Consider the following 16,490-nt stretch of genomic DNA (forward strand, 5'->3'; position numbering starts at 1 on the left):
CAAGAAAATTGTAGGGAAAGTCATGCTGTGAAAATTTGGGGAGAAAGTGAACTTGCCATTTGAGGTTCATCGAGTACTTACCGTATTTTGTTGTGGTTGTCCAATTTAAAAAAAAAATTCTTTAATGTTTATTTATTTTTGAGAGATAGCATGAGCAGAGGAGGGGCAGAGAGAGAGGGAGACGCAGAATCTGAAGCAGACCAGACACCGAGCTGTCAGCACAGAGCCCGACGCGGGGCTTGAACTCACAGACTGTGAGATCATGATCTGAGCCGAAGTCAGATGCTCAACCAACTGAGCCACCCAGGTGCCCCTGTGGTTGTTCTATTTTAAGAGGGATGTTTACTGAGTAGAATCTCAGATGGTGGTCAGGATGGGGTTGAGGGGTCATAAAACACATCAAAGTATTTAGCCTGGACAGGAAGAGGCTTAAGGGGAACAGCTATGTTCAGGCTTTTAAGGCTCATTCAAGTAGTGGAGGGATGATGGGGGATCTCTACAGCATGGAGGGAGAGACTGCTGTTTGAGTCTGAGGAGGTGGACATTATGCAGGTCAGGACCTGTCCGCTGTGAACACCCACTTAATATTTGTGGAATAGACTTGATTAGAATAGCAAAAACGGAGGAAGCTTTGACAAGGCGGAAGGTGGGTTTTATTTTTAATGAAACTTACGTTAGAAGCTACGGTCAACTTGCCTTTACGAACAGCAACACTTAGACTCACTGAATTTCCTTTCACTTTGTTTTAATGAATGAGTAATGTGCATGTCATCGAAGAATCCCACAGCACCTACGCTGCCTTAAATCTTTTAAGGGTTTGGTGTCTTCTGGTATTCCTGAAACCCTGAGACATCCTTGGACTGCCTGGTGGGAATTTTATTGAGGTCAGAGACCAGGATAACAGGTTTGGTGGAGGGGTAGGAGCAGACGGAACTGTCCTGATCCCTTGCGAGCACATACTGATTTTACAAACGTTCTCAAGAGTCCTTTGCTTTTGCTTCTGGCACGGTCTGTGTTTTACATCCGGGAGCTTCTGTGTCTTGGGCCTCATCGGCACACAGCCTGCGTGGTTCAGGGTCGCTCCTGACACAGGTGTGTAGACACAGGGTATTCGCGGTCAGAGCCTCGGGAGGGACTGTGTGTGTGTGTGTGTGTGTGTGTGTGCGCGCGCGCGCGCGTAAGAGGCTGAGCGGCTAACCCGTGTGATCCCCTTGTTGCCGGGAGGCCAGGAGCGTGTTGTAGGAGGGTCCTACATGCTGAGCGGTATGGCTCAGGCGTCTGGGAGAAGTTCATTGAGCTGGTCTGTTAGTTGCTACTTTTTTTATTTGGAAAATAAAGAGCTGACTTTATTGCTTATGTCTACCTTGCTTAAAAGGTTATGGTTTCTTTCCCCTCCTTTTCCAGGTGAAAACAAGTCGCCGCCTCGCCCATGTGGCTTGAATCACTCAGACTCTCTCAGCCGAAGTGACCGGATTGACGCGATAACGCCGACACTGGGGAGCAGCAATAATCAGCTCAATTCTTCGTTCCTTCAAGTCTACATCCCCGACTACTCCGTGCGAGCCCTTTCTGACCTTCAGTTTGTTAAGGTAAGAGAAGGGAGAGTGGCTGGGCTGGGGCCGGGGCCCGGCCACTGGAGGCCAACTTCCTCAGCGAGTTGTTTGGCTTCCCAGGCCCCGCCACTGAGCTCTCCCTTTGTCATTTGGACTCCCTACACCTCCAGCTACTGTGCCCAGGGGTTAGGCCGGGGAAACCGGTACCTCCCTGGCTCTGTCACAAAAGCTGCCAAGTCAGATGTGCCTTTTTCAGGGAGTGAGAGCTGGAGATGGTGAGAAACAGAATCCACATTTTCCAGTGAGTCCTCATGAGCTCCTGACTCCAGTGACTCTGGATGGCCCTGGAAGGGCTGAGATCAGAGACTCTGAAGACTTAACGGGATGGGGCGGGAAGAATCCTCTGCTTCTCTTCTGCCCCGAGACAGGGTTCTTTTCTTAGTCCGGAATAACGATGTTTTGTGAAGAACAAGCCAGCTTTAGCTGTTGGAAGCCTATCTCCATTTTCCAGTCGCTGTGAAGCTTTGAGACAAAGATCTGGAAATAGCTTCTATCAGTAAAAAACTGATTTGTTCTCCAGCGTCAACTTGAGCTTTTAAAAGTGGCTCAGTTTATACTCAAGGATGGTATTTCCCTAGAAAAACTATGAGGGGCCTTTCGGGGGATTTTAACGTGTCATACCATGTCGAGACAAGAGCGCCTGAAAATAAGCATTATCTTGGTTTGTTTTTGTGCCATCTTCTGGCCCCCAGATCTCAAGACAGCAATACCAAAATGCCTTGATGGCATCCCGGATGGACAAAACTCCTCAGTCTTCAGACAGTGAAAACACTAAAATTGAATTGACTCTTACGGAGCTGCACGACGGGTTGCCAGACGAGACAGCCAACCTGCTCAATGAACAGAACTGTGTGACACACAACAAGGCCAATCACAGCCTGCACAGCGAAGGTGCCATCTAGGGCGCCCCCCCACCAACCCTCGCCCCCCACTCCCGAGGCCTCAGGCCAGCTGACCGTGAATCCCATTAGCGTGAGCTTGTGTGCCGTGCTGCGTCCTGCAACATCCTGAGACCAAAGACTTTGTTCCCTTCCTGGAAGCAGCAGAGGAGGACGGTGAGGGTGGACTGGAGACCAGAGGTGTGAGATCGACAGCTAGGGCATGGCATCCGAGATGGTGGAGACGAGCCTCTTCCACCCAAATAGAATCATGTTTATTTTTTCAGTTGTACCTTTTATTCCTTATTCACTCTCCTCCTTCCTCAATTTGCATGAAGTTGAAAATTGTTGCGGTTTATTATTTTTTTGTCCCCCAAGAGATCATGTTTTTAAAAAGTGTCTTTTGCAGAGTTTTACGTTGTTGTGTCTGAACTCTGCTGTGACTCCATGATGTGACCCGCACAGAACGGACTTGCTCCTCGGCCCTCGTAGGGAGGGGTGCGCTTCCTCTGCGCCCAGCGGGTGTCGCTGTGGAACTTGAAGGATGAATGAAGAAAGCGGTCGATGCCAACCCGCCACGTCTGTCCCACTGTGGGGTGGAGTCTGCACGGGGGGGCCTGCAGCCGCCTCTGTGAGCTCAGTGTTGTTTTAAGTTAATGTTTAACCGTGTCCCTTCCCCTCAGAAAGGTTTAACATTTGCTTGGAATGTGATTTTGCTCCTACTCTAAGGAATTTTTATCACCAAAATGAATGTTAATGAATTTTAAACCCATGGTTTATCATTGGCAAGAGGCAAGGTGACTTCACCCCGACATTCCTACAGCCTGGATTCTCCGGCCCAGCCAGGCCTTCTCCCCAGCTTACCGAGCGCCGTCACCCACCTCCCCGTCCTTGCTCTTGTTAACCCAGGATGCTGCTACACAGATGCCAAATGGAAATCTTCCACAGGGCTTTTGAGTAATCACGTGGTGTGGAGTTCAAGCTCCTCCCCTTCCCACCGGGACCTCTGTCATGGTCAGAAAAGGAGTCGGCTTCCAGCCATGCCTTGAGGGCACTTCTAGACCCGTGGGTTTAAAGGAGGGAACTTCGGGGTCTGCCAGCCCCCACCCCTGCTCCCAGGGAGCCAGCTGCCCCTCTTCCCCCTCTGTCCCTGGGCCCCTGGCGGGCCGGGCAGTGGCCGTGTCCCTCGCCTGAGGACCTCGGTGCCTCCCGCCTCAGATGCGGCCCACAACAGAGAGGCTGCCTGTACGGCCAGGGCTGCCTGTACGGCGTGGCCCCCAACAGGGATTCAGAAACCAAATGTGTGTTGCGGCCGTTTCATGTGTGCGTCCGCCGCCTTTTAATGCCAAATTCATCACGTGTAGTGAAATTAATGTCAGGAGGTATTTCTTGAGTGACTGAATTCTTGCCTATCTTATCTGTTTTAAGTGTTACCCGAGGGATGTGTGCATTTTGGTGGCAACGCTCGTACACTGAGTTGAATCCATACTGACGGCAGTGCTCGTGTAGAGCTGCCACTCCGTGCTGCCTCTAGTCACTAGCCAAGAAGATAGCGTTTTGTCCGCGGGGTCTCACTGAACGAAGGGAAGCCCCGGGCCAAGCGGCGGTTTCCTTCTCCCTCCTCAAGGTAGGAGCGCGCCCCCCAGGTTGGGCTCTGGGGAGGGTGGGAGCTGTGGTTGTGCAATAACCGGCCACCTGCTGGGCTTGCCTCCTGGTGAGCGGTTTGGGGCTCTAGGGTCATATGCGCATTTCCCGCAGTATTTCCTCTGGGACGTCGGTCCTGCAGTGTCTTCCTCATCAGGTGCCATGCCCCTCAGTGAGGCAAGTACTAGCCTCAACTGGCAGAGGTCACGGCGGCGGGGGGGGAGGCCTGCGAAGGGGCTAAGCGGCCCGCTGCTGGCACCAAACCTACTACCACGGGATGGAGCCCCCACTTTGTCTTAATGTGAGTGGGGCCCTGCACTGTCAGTGTCCCCTTTTATAAACAGACCCATCCAAGTTAAAAGGTCTCCATTTCTTAAGACGCATGTGGCTAAACACAACCCCAGTGTGGTGGGGGAACTGGGACTGTCCGTGGGGTGCGCAGAAATGAGAGTTCCCTCTAAGGAAGTAAAACCTGGGTCTTGCACGGGGGGGTGGGGGTGACCCCCCAACAACCACGCCGTCCATCCTCTGGGCCCAGACTGCGCTTGTCTTCCTGGTAGTTTGGTGGAGCCTGGCCTGCCACGCCATGGCTCCTCTGGCTTTCAGGATCTCTGCCCCCTCAGTCTCTGCCGACTGATCTGCTTTGCCACACGTGGCCCGTCTCAGGGTGCCTTGCTACTGGAAGGAGCTCCTGGAATCTGAGTTAATGTGTTGGATCTTTTTCAGAGCCCCACTGTTCCTCTGTGAACCCGAAAGCTCCGTGAGAGTCCGGGGAACAGAGAAGGGAGTCCAGCTGCCAGCTCCTTGACTTCAGAGAGAAACAGAACTTCTCAACACCGTCATACCTGCTCAGTGTGGTGGCTGTTTGAAAAGTCCTCTGTAAAGTGCTGGCAGGGGTGGCTTTGCAGTGGGGGCTTCTATCAGATGAAATTTTAGCCTCCCAAGTTTGCACTTATTTTCTGTAAGCCACTCTTTACCTTTGATTATTCCCATTATTCTGTAACAACAGGGAATCCAAAATAATTCCTGGCTCTAGTTCCATCTGCTTTGGGGAAAAGCTCAAGACCCTTCCAGTAACACTCAGTGTCATGAGCGATCAGATTCCTCTTCCAGGCCCCACTTTGCCTCTGGAAACTAACTTTAGGCTGTTGAAGGAGAAATGCTGGCTCATTGCTTCTCTGGGCAGTGGAATGATTTTAGCTTAGAAGTTCTATGCAGTTACATCTATAAAGTCAACGAGTCTGGCAGAGAAAGCCCATCAAATATTTGAGATCCCCACGTGCAGTAGTCAGTTCTTAGCACCACCAGTAGACCATCTTTTACTGGGGCTGCTGGCTTTGTAAGCGTGGAAGAGAGTGGGCTGTGGAGCAGACACAGGTCCTGGTGTCCTCAATGCTGCTGGAGCTCTCGTTGTCAGACCAAGGGCCTCTCCCTAGTGGCTTCCGTGGCCCCTGCTTTGGGCCCTGGCTCTGTGGGACCAGACAGGGCCTCCTCCTGCTCTGAGCCACTGTAGCATCTCAAATGTTCCATCTAAAACTGGATCCCTAGTATCCAGATGTTCCCAAGACGGTCTGCTTTGGCTTTATACATGAGGGGTGTGTGTGTGTGTGTGTACGCATTTCCTACTGCCTTACACGTTCTTTCCCTTTATTTCTCTCTGTTCTACATTCATCAGGCGAGTCTAAAATTATATATCTAAATTTTCAGGAAAACATAATGTTAAGATTCGCACATGGATACTGGGATGCTAGTCAACTAGTTTAAGCCTTGGTTCTTACATAATTTACATTTCAAAGGGCATTCTACTTTGTCCTTCCCTCCTTCCTCACCTCACTTAACAGGAGAGAGCTCAGTGCCCATGCTGACATGATTGGCTTCTCCAAGTGGGAGGAAATAAGGCATCTTGCTATTATCTGACGTTACTTTAAGGAACGTCTGTGCAAAGGCTGAATGCAGAACTTCACACTAGTATGGAACATTAACTGTGAATATATTTACCTGTGCTATCCCCAGTACCATACGACTAAAGGACCAGCTTTTCCAAGTCGAGGAAAATAGTGGTAGATACAAGTAGGATTGCATTTTATCTAGGAATTGAAGTAACAGGAATTGGGGCTATGCGGGGACTGTGAACTTCTGCCTTCAAATTCTCTCGGGTTGTGGAGCAGACCTAAGTAAGGCCCTGGCTGATTGAGCCTTTGTCCTGGCTGGTCAGAAATAAGAACAAACCCCAATCCTGAAAACCAGCCAGGGATCTGTGGCCCTTTTCATCTTTCCTGGCCCAGGAGCCCAAGATTCCTGCAGGGTTTCCCAGGGGTGCTCCCCAACAAAAGACCCCTGGGCTGGCAAAGGAAGGGTGCTTACCAAACAAGAAGCTTCCAGGGAGGATTGGCTTGGCACACATCACATGACCCAAGTTCTCTGGTGCCATGGGCAGCGGGAACAACTTCCCTGTCAACTTTTGACCCCAGGACAGAGTTTTCTTGCGGGCGGGGGTGGGGGGGGTGGGGGTTGACTGAGCTGGCAGTTCAAGGTGCAGAGGCTTCTGGGGTACAAGTGCTCCATTTCTCAGGATGCAGTTCCTGGGTCAGGCTTGGTTCTACTCTAGGCTCCAGTCTGGTGGTGCTTCTGTCCAGCAAGGAAGGACATCTGGGTGAGTTACAGGTTAATCCAGACGTAGGAGAGATTTGGGGAACTCAGTAGGTACGTGGTTTAGGGTGATTCAGAAACTTTCCGATGTAAATTTATCAAGGAGCAACGTACTCAGTGGATTTTTATTATCTCAGGGCCATTTACAAATCTTTATCTTTTCGTATTTCTTTTGTATTCAAGTGGGCTGATAAGAGAGATGAGTTCAGAGAACTCTAAAATGAGGTTCCTTTGCCTCATTTGAGGGTGAGTGGTGCACCTTTGCCAAGCCTGCTGATGTCACTGTCCCTCAAGGCTGCGGCAGTGGACCTTTTTCCTCTACCACCTGCAGACATTCTCCCTGCAGTGAATGCTTACTTGCTGGTTTTCCTTCTGCCGTGTCTGAAGGCTCCAGGGCCCCTGGTCAGCCCTAGGGACGGAAGGAGATGACGGGAATTCACAGCAACTGCAGAGCTTGGAACTTTTCTCGTGCCATCTTGGGCCAGGGACTTTCTTGGCTTCTTAGACCTTTGTGGTTGGCTCAGCTTTCTGTCTGCATATGCTAGAGCCACCGACATAATTTCACTAGAACCGTTGTAAATATCCTTTGATGGGAAATACCAGGCTGTACTTGAAGCAACACAGGAACAAAGGTTCTAGTAGCAAGAGAGTAAAGTTCTAGGAATCTGTATACCAAGGTTTTTATGTACACAGCTCCAACACATACTATCAGAAAGACTTGAATGAGTACACGTCTTTGAGTTTGAATACCCGTTGGGGTATTAAACATACACTGGAAGAATGACTTGCCTCACTTGGCAGGGGATCTTCTGGCATTTACCCCCATCTGACCAATATGGAGTCACTTGGGAAGTGATTCTTTTGGGGCCAGATTCTTCTTCAGGTTCACCCTGGAGAGAATTATTACATGGACCTGGTGGGGCTTGGCTGCCTTCCCTTTGTGTTGGAGGCCCAGGCCCCTTGGTATACACAGCTGGTCTCAGGCTCCCAGAGCAGAAGGGAGTGGGAAAGAATAAGGCATCAGGACTTTGATTCCCCAGAGAGCCCCATCCTAGCTTCTGATTCATGATTCCATGTCTGGAGTCTACTGTGAAGGTGGAGTATATCAGTCCATTGACTTCTCTTGTTTCTGGAGTCCTTTAAATCTACAAATGTATATGCTTTATTTTATATTATTATTTATTATGTACATATGCCTCAACTGTTAGTACATTGTCTGTGACTAAGACATTTCCTAGAGCCCCTCATCCATGGAGCCTAGGGTTCTGTTGTCCCTTAAAGTGGGTGAGAAGGCAGTGGTTTTGTTTGTTTTTGTCATAAAGAGGTTGCTGCTCTTAACATTGACCCTAGCATCCTGGCCCCTTTCATCCGGCCCACCACTACTCCTGATGGACTAATGTTTGGGATGATGATGGAGGCAGGGCTCCCAAGTACCTCCATGAAATACTTGAGGTTCTGGTGACTGGGTCTATTCTGTATGCAATTGATGGTATGTAGCATGGCTGTGAGACCAGAGTGTCCCTCCTCACTCCCACCCTCCCAAGCCAGGTTGGCAAACTGGCCATTTCCCACCTTGGATTGCAGAATCCATCTCTCTGGACCATGGAAGCTGCCTGCCCATCTGGGCTTCTAATATGCCTTTTCTTGGTTTTGAGGCCCAATGCCAGTATTGCCTTGGCCCTCAAATAAGACCCTGCTTTGTGTCTGATTTTCACCCTCCTCAGCCTTTACTGTGTCATAGTGTACATTTCATGCTTTTCAGCAGTGAAGTTTTCCAAGCACAGTATTGAGAGCTGTGTACATAAACCTAAAGAAGCACAAATGACATGTATAGGTTTCATGAGCTGATTGTCATAATGAATGCATTTTATAATTCAAATGATGTTGTAGATTTACAATCTCTCCTATTTATTTTGTACCAATTTATTTGTAAATTTTGTGATTGTTTTAAAAGGTTTTTGTTCCATTTCTATTATTCTATTTAGATAAATGATGATTTTCTGTTCACCCTTCCAGCGGATGTGTGTTCCCTCTTTCCCCTTTCATCTATGCAACACCAACCTCGGTCCCCTGCCCAATAGCATCGCTGTCCTGGTGGGAAAGCTGGGATTGGTTGTCGGCATGGCAACACAGCAGGGCATTTCCGTTGGACACATACCACGAAGTCTTATGTTAAAAGAGAGAGATACCAGAAGTGGGCCTCCACCTCTACCACAGTCTGGTCCCACCGGTTCTGGGGTGGGGGTGGGGAGGGCGGGGAGGGAAGGTTCTCCTTTGCAAAGATTGTAGTCTGTCCCCTGTCGATTCACTCAAATTGCCCGACATTTGCTGCTCGAACAACACACAGTTCAGCTGGGCAAGTGTCCAAGCTGTTTTTTCCTAGGCAAGACCAGAGGCCTCCTTCAAGCCTCTCCGCTGGCTCTTGAAGATGAAAACAGCTCTGTAGGTCCTCTGCTCTGCAAAGGCTAGGAGAAAGGTGGTAGCCTGCGCAGATGGTTCACTCTCAAGTTAAAAAGGTCAGGCCTGAGTGCAGGAGTCGCGTTCAGATGCTCTTCAGGATGCGGTAGGCATCCACCTTCCCTAATAACCCAGTGTTGGGGCCCACATTCCTCTTCCACCACCACTGCTTTTCAAGTCTTCTGTGTTTCTTCTTAATCCTCCTCCTCACCCATATGTGACCAGACGCTGCAACTCTTCTGGTCAAGGCTCACTGCCCCTCTGTGGCTTATTCTTGGATCACATCTTTCTGGAATCCATTTTTCCTCCACTCCTAGCCTTTATTTATTTTACAATCCAAAGAGGATCATGCTCTGAGAATTGAGCCTCTTGGTGACTGGCCCCTTACTTACACTTGCCCTGTGGACGGAGACTTTTCAGTGAAGGGCTGCTGGCAAGACTGGCTTTGGAACATGCCTGACCTAATCACCATGTTCCCTTCCAGAGTCATCACCCCCAACTTCGGGAAAGTAGAACAGAGTAGACCTATATTCTAGCAAAGTGTTACCTTCTTGGGATCCTGTTTTCTTTCCTTAGAAGCAGAGAAGAAAGCACTAAGGGAGGCTGGGAAAGGAATTCTCTCTCCAAAATAGCAACTCCCACTTGGCTGTTTCGCTGTTTTTCCTGCTTTACTCACTTTGTCTAGATGAGTCCTGAGCTCAAATCGGGAAATTCTCCAATAAAAGTAGAGGTGATTTTCCTAAGCTTTCCCTCGGCATCCATGGGGTACCTGTCAGTTCATTACTAAGCTTTACCATGAAGAAAGCTCTGGGGTTTCTAGTTCATAAAACAAATTGTGCTGCCCAGGCCTTTTTCTCAACTTAGTACTTCTGAGGCAGAGATAGTGACCAGAGGGGCTTGCAGAGAAAGTGGTACAAACTGAATGACCTTTTCATAACCTGGAGTTGATTTCTGGAAACTTCTTTTGTACTTTTTAGAAGTAATTCGATAGCGATTCTTTAAAGCCAAAGGTTGAATCCTACTAGATGCCTAATAAGCTCTTGCTTTCTAAGACTGTTCCATCCTTTTCCATCCAACATCCTCCCATTTCTGCTCATACTGACATGTCCCAGAGCAAAGGAATGGTTCATAGGGCCCTTTCTCTGGGATATTCTGTTAGCATGCCATCTCCCTTGGTGGATGACTGCGAGGCCTAAGGGTGCAAGGGGGAATCAGCTGCTGGAGTTCATCGAACTGCTTTTCCTGCTGGGGTGCTCATGACTGTGGAGTGCTCACACAGTAGGCCAGCACAGGATGGGAATATTTAGATTGAGCCAGCTTCCCTGCTACAATTCTGCTACATCATTGACTTGAGGGCAGTGGGTCCAGTAATGAAATTACTTGCTTCAAAATAGCCCTACCCACAAGTCAAAGATCACCTCTGGTGAGAACCCTCTCAAAAAATTGGACAATAAGCATCTTTTTTTAGTGTTGAAAGGTTTGCTTGGCAAATCTTTCCAACTATCTCAGGAACTTAGACTCAGGACTAGTGCTGCCTTTCCTGAAGAGAAAGTGCGCTCAGTTGCTTGGGCTCCAGTGCACGTGGTGAGGTTTATCTTGGCCTGGCCTCTTCAGGCCTTGTCTACAGCACTAACCAGACATGGCTTTGGGAAGAGCTTAATGGGAGAGACCATTTGGGGACCTATTTGTACCTGATAGGATTCATGAGGAAATCTAATCCACCTTTTTTCTAGTAATAAAATGAAGCAAAGGTATCTCTGTAGGAAGAAATAGACTAGACCAAAAACTGGTTTAAATTAGAAAATACAAATTACCGGGGCACCTGGGTGGCTCTGTTGGTTGAGCGTCTTTGGCTCAGCATGGTTCGTGGGTCCAAGCCCCACGCTGGGATCTCTGCTGTCAGCACAGAGCCCACTTCAGTTTCTGTTCCGTGCCCCCCTCTCTCTTCCCCTGCCCCGCTCTGGCGTGCACACTCTCAAAAATAAACATTAAAAAAAAACGAGAAAATATAAACTACTTAGAGTAACAGCAAGCTTGAGATATGTGTTCAATTGGGAGTACTTTTTGTGTTAAACCTCTTCAGTGGAACTTTAAAACATTGTATGTATTTTATTTTTGAAATTGTGTTATCCTTGTTGGAATAAGATTGCTGTGGCTTTGGGATGAAGATACTGACAATAGGGAAAAATGGGTGAGATTGCTAGGAAAAGCTGCCTTGTTCATTCTGTAAGTGAATGCTGTTTTTTTGTTTTTTTTTTTAAGGGATTTGCTTTCTGCTATTTGCACATACTCAGCGGTAGGAAGTGTGAAATGCCGGTTCATGTTAGTGGAGGTGCAGGATGCACGATGTGGGTTACAAGTCACCTGGCTCTGCTTCCCAGGTGCTGTACATGGCCTCTCTGCTGTTGGATGGTAGTGTATCGTTTTTCTTTTATTTTTAGGGCTGCTCAGGTACCTCCATGGTAGAAATTTCATTCTAAGGTCCTTTCCAAGTTGCGTATCATTTGAAATGTTCCATTTGAGGAAAGATTTTAAGTGCCCTACGCTCTAGTCACCAAAAAAAAAAAAAAAAAAAAAAAAAAGTCATGAGAAACCTAAATATTGAGGTATAAGCTTCAAAACCAAGCGAGGAATTGGGCCATGGACTATATGGCGATAGCTGGGCCACAGTTACTGTTTTTCCCACCATCAAGGAAAGGTTAAATAGTTTCCATCACACGGAATGTGTACAAAGCTCCCACCCTTAATGCAGACTTAGATATGCACTTGTTTGTCTCAGGCTATTTGTGGTGAGTAAGAGTATTTTTAAATGCTCTGTCAGCCTTGGAAAAATTGCAGGGCTTTAAAGTTGTTGACAAAATATTTCTTAAATAAATAAATCTTAGAAGTATCTAAACATGAACAAAGTACTTTTAAGTCTGACATGTCACTGCAAGTGGCTTTTTAAAGTAGTTGCTTAAAAACAGTAACGGGACTAAGGATTTGTAGCTCCAATCATAACTTGGGAAGGGTGGCTTGAAGGGCTTGCTTTCTTATTTTAGGTCTCAGCAGAACTATGCTTATGGGAGGAGAAAATCTAAGGTTGAAACACCATAGAGATGAATGTAGGGGGCAAGTCTTCTTAAAAGGGAACCCAGCAGGGCTGGGGTCTGCTGTACCCGCACCTAGCTGCTGGGTGTGCCAGGGGCCCTGTCAACCCTGTACATGCCCCAAGATTGAAAGTTCAGTCTAGCACCCAATAAAGGGTGTCTGGTGCTTTTCAAATACCCAGGGAAGAGATTTTGAAGAGTTGGGAGAACTGTGTTCTCACCGTGTAACACGCCTCAGGTTTAAAAAACAACAAAAACATTTAAGTTCAGCCTCCTTAACTATTGGCAACAGCGAAACTCACATTCATGTTTTAGCAAGCTCAATTCTATCTACTCTGAGTGTCTGCCCATGGACCACCTAAACACTCTGTTCTGCATCTTCTATGCTTATGGAATCCTGGCTCTTCAAGATAGGTTTTGCTGGTCCTGAAGAAAGCTCTGATCAGCAGTGGAATTCTTCTTCCAATTGTGTTTCTTCCTTTTTGATCTTTGGACCCACTGTCAGATATCTGACTTTTAGAAACTCTTACACAGGTAAGATCTTATGTGAATAACACAATACCAAAAGTGTGGTAAATTAAAGCAAAGTGATCATAATGGTCCTTGCTTTAAAAGGGAAAATATGTAAATGTACCATTATAAGTTAGCTCTGCAGCTGTAGCCACTTAAATATTATTTGGCTTTGAGCAAATATAAGCCTGTGCCAAACTGGGCACTAGCTCCACTTGAATGAGAGTAACTAATAGCTGGGGTGACCACAAACACACTCTCTAAAATTTTAAATGGGGACAGCATTTAACTGCTATTTGCAACAGCATTTGTAACCCAATCACTGTTAAAGTAGCGTATATTCCTAGTAGATACCAGTTAGAAAGTTTCTTGGCATGACTTCATATATAGACCATGTATCCTGAAAGTGGTGATATAACATGGTCTTGGCTATGTTATTACTGAACTGTGTTCCCTGCCTATCAAATAATTTTTAGAAAGCCTCACCTCATAGTCCTGTACTAAAAAACTTGACATGAAAAAGTTTTGAGGACTATTTAAATGCTATAAATTTAGCCATCAATCATGCTATACTATACCTTCCTGTAGAAGAATGTCAAATTGATGGCACTAGCCAAACCTACACCCACCTAAAGACCAACGGTTATTAAAGTTGTGCTACAGGAAGGGGTCAAAGTCAGTATTAGAAATATGCTTTATTGAATTCTAGAGCAACTAATCTACCTTCTGTGTTCACCAGGAAGAATGGAAGGAATATATAAAGGTTAAAGGGAAAGTCTGCACTATTCAAACCGCTATAGCCACTCTGCCGACGGCGAGGCAGCCCGGTACCCTCTAGGACACAGTAACAATCCCTTCTTGTTCAAAATAACAAGTGATTTCTCTTGGGATTCTGAAGTGCATTTATTCACATGATTGTGCCCTCTGCTTTAGTAAGGTTCTGACTGATAGAACCCTCTTCCCATCATCTCATGCTTGACTGTGGAATACAGTCCACTCTAGAGGACAGGGAAGGCCGGAAGTCTGGGCGGCACGAGCCACACTGGCCCACGCTAATGACTTTACTCAGTTATGCTCTTTCACGGGGCTTGCTCCTTTGTCCTCTTTCAGCTGAATTCTTTCTCTAGATTCACTCCAGATAAGAAAAAGACCGCTTTTGGATAACAAGCATTTCTACTATCAAAAAAATGTAAGATTAGATGAAGACTTTTACCTCAAGACAGAATCACTGCAGTGCATTCCAGGCAAGCCCTATAGCAAACCAAACACTTGTGCAAGACCACTGAAGCCTGCAGTCTGCCCCCAGGCACTGAGGACACTTCAAAGCTTGTAAACGGAACCTTGACCTTAACAGAAGACCGCATTTGGTAATGGAAACAATATATTTCTCCATTGACATACAATACTGTGTAATGCACTGAAAATTTCAGGATGGACTTTGGAGTAAGAGCACAATTTGTAACATATCATTTTCAGATCACCTCTTCGTTCCACTCAGATACTCTTCACTAGCCCTGGTATATCCAATATATACTGAGGATGAAACCAGACAAGGAAATGGTGTCATAAGCCACAACGGAGCCTTCTGCATGCAGTTCAGCCCGGCTTTACCCTTGCTTTCCTCTAATACAGACTCCATTACAATTGTGAACCATCTGCAGAGTGTAGACAAACAAAACTACTAAAAAGTATCTCTCTATGATTAGAATATTTTAAGGTCTTCAGAAACTTCGCACATGTACCTTTGATGGAGCTCCCCCACCCACCACTAGAACGCAAACAGGGATATCCTTTGCTCCTGGAAGTCCTGCCAAAACGTGTTTAATGGATGCTCAGTTTTGGTTTTCCTCCTTATTCTTCCTCTTCTTCCTCCTCTTCATCATCATCTTCATCATGGCAGTGTGTAATTTCCTGGGGGGCCAGTGGGAAGAGGTTGGGGGGTTTAATTTCACTAATCGACCGGGTCAACTGGTGCCGCTTGTAATCACTATCTTTGAAATCAACTGATGTGCGGTTCCGGGTAGCAAGAGGGGACTCCATCTCATTAATATCTACATGTGTATGTTCCACCGTTGATTCATGAGGCATCTAGAACAAAGTCAGAAGGTCAGAAAGCAGGTGGAGTGAAACAGTTTCCCAAATCCTAACCCCATCTCCCTCGGTTAGGTGGTTGTGCAGAGACAGGTCTATAATGGATCAAAGGCCAAGCCAAATTAGATACTTCAGCATCTTCTGGGAACTACCTTCCTCTCATCCTCAACTCTTAAAACAGCCCAGATCTCAATTATTAGAGCCTGAAACTGGAAAAGATGGGGGGAGAAAGATTCCTATTTCACAGCAAAAAAACAGTCCTGCTATAGATCAGTATCTAAACACAGCACTATAAAAACTGCAGTGCTCACAAAAGAGGAAAGTCTTCACTACTCAACTTTTATTATGACAAATTTCAGAGTACACTTATACCCTATGCCATTACCTATACCTTCTCAAAGATCCTTTTTGGTGCAAGCATGGAACTTGGTTATGGGCTTTTGCACATTAAGAAAAAAATGCAAATTAGGAAAAAATGCCTGGGTGGCCCAGATGGTTAAATGGCCAACTCTTGATTTTGGCTCAGGACATGATCTCACCATCCAAAGGATCTAGCCCCGTGCTGTGCTCTGTGCTGACAGCATGGACAATGCTTGGGGTTCTGTCTCTCCCTCTCTCTCTGCCCCTCCCCAGCTCTCAAAATAAACATTAAAAAAAAAAAAAAAAAAGACCCAAACTCTCCTGTGCCATCCCACAAAGCTGGCTGCAGCTCTCAGCCGTAAGTGTCTATCTTTATTGTAAAGAGCAGCCTAAGACTGTGTCAACTCACCAAGACGTGGGCAGCTCTGAAGAGGTAGCTGAAGGGGTAATAGAGCAGGTTGATGAAGGAGGCTGCATAGAGGTCAGCGTACCGCATCACCTGGCTGGCGAAGAGGGTCTGTCGGGAGCCGCTGCGGAACAGGCTCCCCATCATCCCATAGCACATGTCCATGTCATGTGTTACTTTCTGCAACAGACAAGAGACTGAATTCTAGTAGTTGTTGGGTGCTGGCTATTTGCCTATCCTTGTATCACAGGATAAAGACAAAAATCACAACTTTATTTTCCAAGATCTCTCCCAAATCCCATTTAGATACCTTAATACGTCTCTGGATGGAACTAATGTCAGGGCGCTCATTGCTGCTGCTATCAAGGTGCCTGGAGGCAAAAAAAGAAAACTCCACTGAAAATCTCTGGGAAAGAGGTCTCTTAGACCTAGCTGATTCTCAAAGAGGTAGATGGTTTTAGGGAAGAAATGTTTATCTTTAGAATCTGGAAACTTACTTGTAGAGTTCAGCCAAGAAAATATCCAAGCTCTGAAGCTCTTCGAAAAGTGCTAAAGTTTGGAAGGAAAAGAAAAATGTTTTCAACAAAAAGCATTCAGGTTTTAACTCTTTCTGAAACTAACAGGCTGCAGCTATGACTGAAAGGTAAAGCTATGGTGAGTGTACAAAATGACTTTATTCTCCTGCTTGGGATCTGGCAGCAAGTGAAAGCCACGATTCCTTCTTCTACTTCAACACAGCTAGCTACAACTCTTCTTTCCCAATGGATGCTAAGTGCTAATTTGTATCCCATCG

General features: G+C 46.7%; 2 protein-coding genes across 13 annotated transcripts in view; one reads left to right on the plus strand and one right to left on the minus strand.

The window, feature by feature from the left end:
- Positions 1-8,799, plus strand: part of CNNM2 (cyclin and CBS domain divalent metal cation transport mediator 2) — a 154,050-nt gene extending 145,251 nt beyond the window's left edge. For 2 of the 3 annotated variants that reach the window (XM_045438753.1, XM_045438754.1), the window contains 2 exons: positions 1,405-1,589; positions 2,306-8,799. In XM_045438753.1, the coding sequence (XP_045294709.1) occupies positions 1,405-1,589; positions 2,306-2,515 (395 nt within the window). In that variant the 3' untranslated portion in view covers positions 2,516-8,799. The remainder of the gene's footprint in view (positions 1-1,404; positions 1,590-2,305) is intronic. The other variant, XR_006701678.1, reaches the window with a different exon arrangement.
- A 4,717-nt stretch (positions 8,800-13,516) lies between these two features.
- Positions 13,517-16,490, minus strand: part of NT5C2 (5'-nucleotidase, cytosolic II) — a 149,434-nt gene continuing 146,460 nt past the window's right edge. For all 10 annotated transcript variants that reach the window (XM_045438761.1, XM_045438762.1, XM_045438759.1 and 7 more), the window contains 4 exons: positions 16,195-16,246; positions 16,008-16,068; positions 15,701-15,877; positions 13,517-14,928 (listed from right to left, as the gene is read on the minus strand). In XM_045438761.1, the coding sequence (XP_045294717.1) occupies positions 14,692-14,928; positions 15,701-15,877; positions 16,008-16,068; positions 16,195-16,246 (527 nt within the window). In that variant the 3' untranslated portion in view covers positions 13,517-14,691. The remainder of the gene's footprint in view (positions 14,929-15,700; positions 15,878-16,007; positions 16,069-16,194; positions 16,247-16,490) is intronic.

This window comes from Leopardus geoffroyi, chromosome D2 (assembly GCF_018350155.1).
Source record: "Leopardus geoffroyi isolate Oge1 chromosome D2, O.geoffroyi_Oge1_pat1.0, whole genome shotgun sequence".
Taxonomy (NCBI): Eukaryota; Metazoa; Chordata; class Mammalia; order Carnivora; family Felidae; genus Leopardus; species Leopardus geoffroyi.